A 10617-nucleotide genomic window follows, 5' to 3' on the forward strand; every position below is an offset into this window, starting at 1 on the left:
TTTTTTAGCATATACTAGATAAATATAATTTTTTTATTAATTAATCATGATTTTGTTTAATATTAACTAAAATTAAAATAAAAAATATAAAAAAAATGAGTATAAATATAAATATAAATAGTATAAATATAAAGTATATAAATATAAGTATATAAACAAGTATAAATAAAATATAAAAAAAGGGTTTTAATAATATTTATTAAAATAATTTAATTGGAAATATACATATTTAATTACTATATAAAAGTTCATATCATTTAATTATAATTATAAACTTTAATATTACATTGTTTTTATAAATTCATATCATAAAAAAAATTTTATTTTGAAATTTTTAGAATAAATATTTAGAAATAAACTAGATAAATACAACACAAAAAATAATGATTTCAATAATTTATTTTAAATTAAATTAAAAGATATATATGAAATATTAGAAAGGATATAAGAAGGTAATAAATAAAAACAATCTTTAATATTTTATACAACATTAATTCTATGTTTTAAACAAATGACTAATTAACAAGAAATGACATTAAATTAAAGTGGTGCAACTTGAGTAAGTTTAAACCAATGTCCACATTCACATCGGCGTGGCTGGCCATCATGTAACCACATCCAATTTACATGTGAAGTATCTGGTTCACAAATGCAACCAACAATACGACTTTTGAATGCACTTGGTACTAAATTTGGGCAATCCTTTGTGCTATCACGTGATATTTCTATGGCTTTCATGTGATATGGATCCTAAAATAAATAATAATAATTAATCAAAATTAAAAAAAAATTTATAATCTATAAAAAAATCAAATAAACCATAAATTAAGAACATTATATATTTATTTTCATTTTTTAAAAAAACTAATATATTATTTATTTTGGAATTTTATCATATAAATATATATGATAATAAAATAAGAATTTATATCAATATATATATATATATATAATTAATTTTTTTACTGATTTTAATCAAATTTCTAGATTAATTTAAAAACAAAATTCTATTTATATTTAAAAATGATGATATTACACAAAAAATAATTTTAGTTTGCAAATTACATTTTTGATATTATCTTATTTTAATAAATTTATTTAATAAAATATATTACTAGACTTAAATATGATTCGTTATTTTATATTATAATAGTAAAAACATTTAAAAAAATAAAATTTTAAAATGTGACATTAGTTCAAAAAATTATTAAATATAAACTTACAAAATTACCAGCTGCTGCAGCAAGTAATTCACGTTTTTCCAATCCCGTAGCAAGTTCCAATGGATCAGGAAAAGCTGTAATAGAAATTTATTTAAAAGCTTTATTTTATATCTAAATCAAAAATTATATAAAATCAATAAATTATATTATCATATTACGTAATAGAAAAATGCAAAAAATTTAAATAATTTTTTTATAATTATTTTATTATTTAAATAATATATTCACTTTACTTTCTTTTTTTGAGAATTTAACAGCATTGCAAGAGAATGTTCGTCGACATTTGTGGAAAACAATACGACTACATAACCATGCCATTTTTCAAATTACAGTTAACAATTAATTGAAAGAAAATGTTCTTTCACGAACACAGAATAATTCGTACAGAAGCAGCTGCAGAGTGTCAACTTTGATAAAACTCTTCGATCGATTAGTAGACTAACAGCGCCATATCACTAAATTTAGTGATTTTAATATATTTTAATATATTTTTAAAACTATTTTTTTTATTTATATAATTTAATAACTAGTATTTAACTAATATTTAATTTAATAAATAGTTAAAATTATGTTATATGTAAATTTTATATTACTGTAAAATTATATTATACAAATATTATTATATTTTAAAATAAAAATATTATTATATAATTTAAAAGTAAATATTATTTTGTATTATATCAAATTGTTAAAAAATATACATACAACTATTTTAACATTAATATATAATTATATAATTATTAAAAAAAATTTTAAATATTATATTAAACAATGAATAATAATAAACAATATTTGAAATTATGATTAAAATTATTATAATTTTTATAATGGATTTTTATATAATAATATTAAAAATTATTAAAAATTAGTTTATAAAACAATTTTTAATTTATTTTATATTATTTTATTTTTTATTTTTAATTCTTGTAATAATTGTAATTATTATTTTAAAGAAGAATATTGTTAATATTATTATCATATAATAAAAATCTCATATTATTATCATAAAATTCTCTTTAAATATATGCAATATTAATTAAATATTAAGAAATTAAGCAATTCAATAATTTTTTGTAAATAAAATTTTATATTTGTAAATATAATTTTAACAAAATTGAAAAATTTAATTTTTTAGTTTATATTAATTCAATTATACTAATATTAACAAGCATGTATATTATGTATATAAATGAATATTTTATTTAGTATTTATAATAAAATTAAAATAATAAAGTTTCATATCTATATAGTTCTATTTCGTTGTTTAAAGCAATATTTCACAAAAGGTAAATCCATATTTCTAACATCTGATTGGTTACTGCTGTTAAATGATTATTATGGAAAAGACGATACATTATTTGATGACGTAATTTTTATTTTAAATATTTAACTAAGTATATAACGAATATATTCATTGTCAATGTGCAATCATATTTGTAATATTGTGTATTTTTCTATATAAAATTTTATTTTAAAAACTGTGATTGATATTAATGATAATTTTAATTTATAAAAATATTAGATATTTTTAAATAATATTTAATATATAATATTGCTATTTTTTAAATAATAATAATAATAATAATAATAATAATATTTAATAAAAATCATATGCTTTAATAAATTCTTCTTTATCATTAAAGAATGCCAGGGTAAGCACAATAATTTCTCTTGTGAAACATAGTGTTATAGGAAATCTACCGTCTGCAAAATTAGTTTCCAGGTATATAATTTTAAGTCCGTTACATATATAATGAGATAAAATATTTGAAACACCGATTTAAACATAATATAAACATTAATATAAATATATAATATTTTTATAATTATATATTTATATATTATAAGAAAGGAATATTTTTATATGATAAAAATGAAATTATTATCATTCAATTTTAAAAATGTGATGTATATTTGTTACATTATATACTAAAAATTTGATAATTAATAATATTTAAAAAATTTTTAATTGTATATTTTATGATTTTATATTAATTAAATTTTATTTATGTTAGTTTTTAATAAATTAAATATTATTTTTTTTTATTTTTTATATTAAATATTTAATTAAATCTTTTTTTATAATTAAGATTAAATAAAAATTTAAATTATGTTTATTTATAAAATCAAAAAATATATACTTTATTATATTGATCAATCATTAATTATTATATTAAATAAATGTTAATTTATAGAAATAATTTTATATACATTGTTTTATATCTAATTATTTTTATTAATAATATAAATTTTAATAAAGTGTTACAGAAATGTCTTTGGATAATATGTTTTGTTCTCGATGTAGAGAAGGTTTTGTACCTCATGAGAAGATTGTTAATTCAAATGGAGAATTATGGCATCCTCAATGTTTTGTGTAAGAATTGAATTATTTTTTTTAGAATTTATTAGAATTTATTATATTTTCTTTAGCAGAAAAAATATAAATTAAATATAATTTTTTAAATATTAAGTAGATAATGTAGTAAAAATATTAATAATTATGCATAAAATTTAAATCTAATTATTATCTATAATTATAAAAAATTGTAATAAAAAAATATTTTATTTAGATGTGCACAATGCTTTCGTCCATTTCCAGATGGAATATTTTATGAATTTGAGGGATATAAATATTGTGAACATGATTTTCATGTTTTATTTGCACCTTGTTGTGAGAAATGTGGTAAGTTATTGTTTTTAGTATTTATCATAAAAATATTGCAAATTTTAATTTAAAAAATTAATATTTATGCAGGAGAATTTGTTATTGGTCGTGTAATAAAAGCTATGAATGCTAATTGGCATCCAGGATGTTTTCGTTGTGAAGAATGCAATGGTGAATTGGCTGATGCAGGATTTATTAAATGTCAGGGTAGAGCATTATGTCACACATGTAATGCACGTGTTAAGGCTGGGGCACTTGGAAAATATATCTGTCATCAATGCCAGTATGAATTTTAATTTTATTTACATAATTGAATTTAAAAATTATGCAAGCAAAATATATTTTTTAAATATTTATAATATATAATTTTTAGTGGTGTAATTGATGACAAACCTCTTCGTTTTCGTGGAGAACTTTATCATCCTTATCATTTTAATTGTACTGCTTGTGGTATAGAACTTAATTCAGATGCTAGAGAAGTTAATTCTAGACCAGGATATGCTGCAAATGAAATGGTACATATTTATAATTATATTATTTTAAAATAATATTTTTTATAACATATTGATGTATATTTAATAACATTTTTAGAATGAATTATACTGTTTGAGATGTCATGATAAAATGGGAATTCCAATTTGTGGTGCATGTCGACGTCCAATTGAGGAACGAGTAGTAACTGCTTTAGGCAAACATTGGCATGTTGAACATTTTGTTTGTGCAAAATGTGAAAAGCCATTTTTAGGTCATCGTCACTATGAGAAGAAAGGTTTAGCTTATTGTGAAACACATTATCATCAACTTTTTGGCAATTTATGTTTTGTATGTAATCAAGTAATTTCTGGTGATGGCAAGTATATTATAAATTTATTTCAATTTTTCGAATTGAAAATATTGAAAATATGATAAATATAATTTAAATAATAAAAAAATATATAATATATTTCGAATTTTTCAGTTTTTACAGCTTTGAACAAAGCATGGTGCGTTCATCATTTTGCATGTGCTTTTTGTGATCAGAAAATGAATCAGAAAACTAAGTTTTTTGAATTCGATTTAAAACCGGCATGTAAAAAGTGCTATGATAAATTTCCACAAGAATTAAAAAAACGTATGCGTCGAATGTATGATTTAAATCCTAAAAGAATACCAGCTTAAAAATATAAATTATATAATGGTCTGTGGTTAATTAGATATAAAATAATTTCTATTGCATTATATATATCTTTATTGCTAACATTATTTTATTTTAATTGTATTTATATCTTTTTTGTTTTAATCATATATAATTATTTTAATATATCTATATAAATAAGAAGATTTATTTCATCAATTTTTAAGTGCCTTATGAATAAATTAGAATATATAGGATATATGTAATATATACATAAAATAATTGATGATAATTGTATATGAATAATAAAAAATAGAGATTATTGCAAAAAATATAATAAAATATAGTTTATTATCAAATATTTACCTATATTTTTTTTTTAATATATAAATCACTATATATATATATATATATTTATAAAGTTAATATGCATATTTATAAAGTTAATATAAATAATTAAATGCATTAAAAGAATTAACTGATCTTGTGATAAAAAAATTAAACTATATTAAATTTAAAAATTTAATATTAAATTGTGACACATTCATTAAAGAAATGTTTATATAATACTTTAATGTTTATATACATTATTATAATATTTATATACATATGTGTGATTTAATAATTGATTTTATTTTTTATGTTTTTACTTGATTTTATCTATGATTTTTATTTCTTTATATAATACCACAATTAGATACAATTATTGTTTTAAATGGTTTTCCCGTTTTTGTTCCAAATTCTTCGATCTAAAAATATTAGATTTTATACTAATATTTAATGACGTTCAAAATCATTACACGATTATATGATTAAAATTAAATATATTATATTATTAAAATAAATATTTAAAAATATTACCTTATAAATATTTGAAAGACCTGCAATAACTTTTCCAAAAACTACATTTTTTTCGTTTACAGTCTCTAACCGTTTAAAAGTAAGATTAAATTTGGAATTACTTTTATTCTCATTCTCATTACACATGGATAAAATTCCAGGACCAGCATGATGTAAATTATAATTCTCATTTTCGAAAAAATCGCCATATATGGAAATTCCTCCACTTCCGTTAAATTTTGTAACATCTCCACCTTGACACCAATAACCAGAAACAATTCGGTGAAATGGTGTATTCCTAATACAAAAAAATATTATTTTTGTCAATATAAATACAATATAAATACAATATAAATATATTATATAAAGATTTAATTGCCGATATAATCATACGAATTTATTATATTTTATATTAAATTTGATAATAATAATTTAATGATAATTAAATTCATGATTTAATGATAAAAATTTTAAGAATGATAATTTATCTTTTTAAAATATATACTTATATGATAAACCATTAAATCCACGACATAATTCTGCAAAATTTTTACATGTTTGAGGTACAATATCGTTATAAAGTTCGAATTGAATACATCCTAATTTTTGATCTCCTTTAATTTCAATTTCAAAAAAACATTTGGTTCGAATAGACGGATTCATTTCTTTTAGTAACGATAAATCTTTAACCATACAATGATCTGGAATTAACTGCAATCCAATAACTTTTACTAAAGGTTTATGTTCATATCTATAAAATTCATATAAGAAATATTATTTCATGGTACATTAATATAGCTAAACGTTTAAGAAAATTTGCCTTTTTTTTTTTATTTCCATTTTCTTTTGCATTTCCTTCCAACTTTGTATAAATTCTACAGTAGAATATTTACTAGTTGCATTCTGAATTTTTTGTAATATATTTTTATTTTGTGTCTTGATTTTTTTATTTTCTGCTTTTTGTTGTTCATAAAATTTTGGCCTATATATTATTTTCGGTAACCAACAATCAATATTTCCCTATAATTCGCATACAATAAAAAATATATTTTTAATACATTTTTTATATAATATATATATATATTATGAATTTTAATATATATAATAATATTATTATATTTATGCAATTAATATTTTAAGTAGAAAATTGTTTTATTTATGAGTAATATATATTTGAAATATTATCAAACATAAAACATATATAATTTTTTTAATATGTTATAAAAATTAAATATTATAATAATAAACTTAAAAATAAAAATAAATATAATATTAAATAAATAGTGAAATGATTAAAATAAAAATATAGTGGAATAAATATTCTTGAAATAAAATATCTTATTCTTACTCCAAATCTGACAATTATGTTTATTCGTCTTAATAATGTCATATTTTCTCTATCTATTTCTCGTATTCGAGTTAAATCACTTCTCATATTATGTTTATCATAATAATAAGCCACATGAAATGGTGGAGCTTTATTGTCAATTTTAGCTTCAGTTTGAGCAATTCTTTGTTTATATTTTTTATATTCTTTTTTATCCATAATTTTTTTATATTTGAAATAACTATAAATTAAAGTATAATATATTATATTACATTATTCTATTTTATGTGCATATTTATTTATATATATGTATCTTGTATTATATAAAATTATTGTTATAATGTTATTATTGAAATTAAAATTTGAAATTTATGAAAATACATTATTTTATCAATTAAAAATATTATTAATTAATTATAAACTAAATTATTGCATTATAATATAAATATGATTATTATTCTTACCATATTTAATTTTGAATTATAATGAATCTTTTCTTAAATTTAATAATATATCAATTGAAAAAGGGATTAAAATTTATAATAAAATTTAATTGACATTTTGCATTTTGCATAATTATTTTAAATTATTATTTTCATTAAAGTTATATTGAATAACTTAATTTAAATTTTTTTTTTAATATTTTTATTGTATTAAATTCATGGTTAATTACTTTATTTATATATGAAAATTTGAAATTAAATTTGAAAAATCGAATTATCGAAATCGATCGATATTAATTTTTACAAAAACTTTTCATTTATTTTTCGTCGTTTTTTATTGGAAAATATATATATATAAGATCAATGATTATTAATAGAATATTTTTTTAATTTATTAAAAATTTAAAATTTAAAATTAATTTAATTATTCAATTTAAATTTATTGAATAGTTTTTTTCAAAAGAAATTATTTAAATTATATATTTACGAAGACAATTATAATTGTACAATTATAAAATATCTGTTAAAATACAAAAATTTTGGTTTATAAATATCAATATGTGTTTTAATTTATATAAAAAATTTTCATTCCTATATTTTTACATATAGGTAATGCGCATTTTACTATTCATTCTATGTGAATTCGTTTTATTAAATTGTATGTATCAAATAGGGGATTGATAATGATTGATATACTTATACAAAGTAGTTTACAATTTGTTTATAAAAATTATTTTTATAGAAAACAACATTAAAATTGTTTAAATAAATATAATTTAAAAAAAAATGGCCAATATTTCAAATTTTAAAGATAAAACTCAAATTAAATCACAAGGTTAGATTACTTTTTATCGTTTATTTGTAAATTTATAATGTATTTATATTTTTTATTTTTGTAGTTATTTTCATTTATTATTTTATTTTTATGTATCTAAATTTCAATTTTTTATAAAAATAAGAATTAATTTTATAATAATATTATCATTATATAAGTAATTAAATATTTTATTTACTTATTCTATAATTATTTTAATAGAAAAATATATAAAAATAATTACAATTTAAAAAAATATTTATTTGTATTTTAGATTATTATATCCGTTATTTTTAAAATTTTTTTTATTATATATTAATAATATAATTTTATTAATGTTTAAGATATACAAGTCATGGGTTCGATTAAACGTACAGAAGGTGATGGAATGGAAAATGTAACTGCTGAAAAAATTGAAATTAAACAGACAAAATGTCGTCTTGGTGAAACATTAATTTATCATCCAACAGATTTAAAACAATTAAGTTCAATTCCTCCAGTTACTCCGAATGGTCCAATAGTAAATTTGAAACCAAAATATGTTACTAATGTAAAAGATGAAAAACATATTTTAAATTCTTTAAAACTAAAAGAACCAAAATTTATTCCTTATGAACCATATAAAGCTGCAGTTAATCCAATAATTCCATATGAAAAAAAAAATAAAAAGTTACAAAAAAGTAATGTAAATGTAAATATGACTGTTGCTCAAGTTGTTGCTATGAAACTTCATGAAACAAAAGTGCTATGTAATGAATTAAAGATAATAGATGAAAATAATTGTATAGGAAATGAATGGTTGAAAGAAAAAGAAGAATATGAAGCAGAAATACAAAAACTTAAAGAGGAAAATAGTCAACTTGAAAATCAATTGAAATTTCAAGCACAAGTATTAAAATGATTTAATTATTTAAAAATTCAACTAATTTTTATTTATAAAAATATGTATACATAAATTTAATATTTATTTTAAATTTATTTGGAATATTATTTTTTTTATACTAGATAGTAATATTTTATACAATTTTGCTTATATATTTTTGCATAATAGGTTAATGGAGAATTAAAAAATTTATTAGTAGCTGCTGTTGGAGAAGATCTTGAAACTAAAGTTCATTTGTTAACTGAAGATAAATTACAACTTGCTCGAGCTCTTTTAAATTCTGCTCAACATCTTTCAACACATCAAGAACAAACAGAATGGTTAGCTGGTCAATGTGAAGTCTGGAGAAGTAAATTCTTAGCCAGTAGGTAAATGAAAATAAATTAACACAAATACTTTTTTTAATTTTCAAATTTATATACAATTAGTTAACTCTTAGTAATTTTTTCATAGCTTAATGGTTGAAGAACTTGCAAAATGGAAAGCAGCTCTTTGTCAAAGAACTACAGATCTTCAAGAAGTAATAAAAAGACTTTTAGAGGATCGAAATCTTATACGAGATATATCTCTTAAAACATACAGGTTTGTATTTATAAAACATATATAATTTATTGTATTAATGCAAATATTTTTATAGAATATATTAATATATTAATATATAATTATTATATACTTATATATTATATTTATATTTTTTTAGAATACTTAGCATTTTACGTGAAAATTTTGATCCTGTTGCAACTGTTACTTGCAAAAGACATGAATTATTGAGTACAAACATAATAGATTTAACACAAGGCTGTTTCCAACTTGCAGAAATTCTGAAAGTTCAATTATTAAGTGGTGTAGAAAATATTAATTTACAAAGAGAAATTAATATAACTGGTTTAGACATGAAAACACTTGCTGAGAAGACTGCAGAACAAGTAAATCTAATTTTTTCATTGTATAAATAATTTGTTTATTTTATTTTGTTTTATTTATTTTATTTATTTTATTTATATTTATTTTTTTTTTCATTTTTATACAGCTTCTTATGAGCCCAAAATTACTTATGTCAGGAAGACAAGATGTAGCTTGTAGTGCAGTAATGGGAGCAGCTGTTGCAATTGGTGGCCAAATCTTTCTTCCACGAAGCGATTCAAATATAACCTGTTGTCCTCATTGTAGTGGTGAAATTAAACAAATTTAAAAAGTTTTTTATTTCAATAAATTGCTACAACTTAACTAATAAATAATTAAATAAAATAATTAATATACTGTACTTTTTTAAACTCTATTTGAAATTTTTGAATATATTATACTATA

At 18.5% G+C, this 10617-nt stretch overlaps 4 protein-coding genes across 8 annotated transcripts; 2 read left to right on the top strand and 2 right to left on the bottom strand.

The window, feature by feature from the left end:
- Nucleotides 1–471: 471 nt before the first annotated feature.
- On the bottom strand, nucleotides 472–1688 carry LOC108000273 (cytochrome c oxidase subunit 5B, mitochondrial). Its single transcript, XM_017060510.3, has 3 exons — nucleotides 1457–1688; nucleotides 1224–1297; nucleotides 472–750 (listed from the first exon to the last, which is right to left on the bottom strand). Exons 1-3 carry the CDS (start codon nucleotides 1539–1541, stop codon nucleotides 541–543), a joined length of 369 nt encoding a protein of 122 aa, XP_016915999.1. The 5' UTR covers nucleotides 1542–1688; the 3' UTR covers nucleotides 472–540.
- An 816-nt stretch (nucleotides 1689–2504) lies between these two features.
- LOC108000266 (LIM and senescent cell antigen-like-containing domain protein 1) lies at nucleotides 2505–5344 on the top strand. 3 transcript variants are annotated; one of them, XM_062086710.1, is made up of 8 exons: nucleotides 2523–2589; nucleotides 2867–2946; nucleotides 3484–3597; nucleotides 3794–3906; nucleotides 3979–4171; nucleotides 4262–4403; nucleotides 4480–4738; nucleotides 4847–5344. In XM_062086710.1, exons 3-8 carry the CDS (start codon nucleotides 3494–3496, stop codon nucleotides 5044–5046), a joined length of 1011 nt encoding a protein of 336 aa, XP_061942694.1. In that variant the 5' UTR covers nucleotides 2523–2589; nucleotides 2867–2946; nucleotides 3484–3493; the 3' UTR covers nucleotides 5047–5344. The 3 variants fall into 3 exon arrangements, with proteins under 3 accessions (XP_061942693.1, XP_061942694.1, XP_061942695.1); XM_062086709.1 differs by having other exon boundaries at nucleotides 2505–2875; XM_062086711.1 differs by lacking the exons at nucleotides 2523–2589; nucleotides 2867–2946 and adding an exon at nucleotides 3104–3126.
- LOC108000283 (peptidyl-prolyl cis-trans isomerase A-like) lies at nucleotides 4167–7783 on the bottom strand. Of its 2 annotated transcripts, XM_062086712.1 has the most exons (5): nucleotides 7634–7783; nucleotides 7191–7410; nucleotides 6348–6862; nucleotides 5864–6140; nucleotides 4167–5751 (listed from the first exon to the last, which is right to left on the bottom strand). In XM_062086712.1, the coding sequence occupies exons 3-5, from the start codon at nucleotides 6533–6535 to the stop codon at nucleotides 5680–5682; spliced, it is 537 nt and encodes a 178-aa protein (XP_061942696.1). In that variant the 5' UTR covers nucleotides 6536–6862; nucleotides 7191–7410; nucleotides 7634–7783; the 3' UTR covers nucleotides 4167–5679. The 2 variants fall into 2 exon arrangements, 1 of the variants encoding a protein (XP_061942696.1); XR_009833196.1 differs by lacking the exon at nucleotides 6348–6862.
- Nucleotides 7784–8107: 324 nt separating this feature from the next.
- LOC108000263 (golgin-45) lies at nucleotides 8108–10564 on the top strand. Of its 2 annotated transcripts, none has more exons than XM_062086708.1 (6): nucleotides 8108–8221; nucleotides 8771–9315; nucleotides 9478–9677; nucleotides 9763–9891; nucleotides 10010–10235; nucleotides 10340–10564. In XM_062086708.1, the coding sequence occupies exons 2-6, from the start codon at nucleotides 8782–8784 to the stop codon at nucleotides 10499–10501; spliced, it is 1251 nt and encodes a 416-aa protein (XP_061942692.1). In that variant the 5' UTR covers nucleotides 8108–8221; nucleotides 8771–8781; the 3' UTR covers nucleotides 10502–10564. The 2 variants fall into 2 exon arrangements, with proteins under 2 accessions (XP_061942692.1, XP_016915981.2); XM_017060492.3 differs by lacking the exon at nucleotides 8108–8221 and adding an exon at nucleotides 8306–8447.
- Nucleotides 10565–10617: the final 53 nt, after the last annotated feature.

Source organism: Apis cerana, linkage group LG16, assembly GCF_029169275.1.
Source record: "Apis cerana isolate GH-2021 linkage group LG16, AcerK_1.0, whole genome shotgun sequence".
Lineage (NCBI taxonomy): Eukaryota > Metazoa > Arthropoda > Insecta > Hymenoptera > Apidae > Apis > Apis cerana.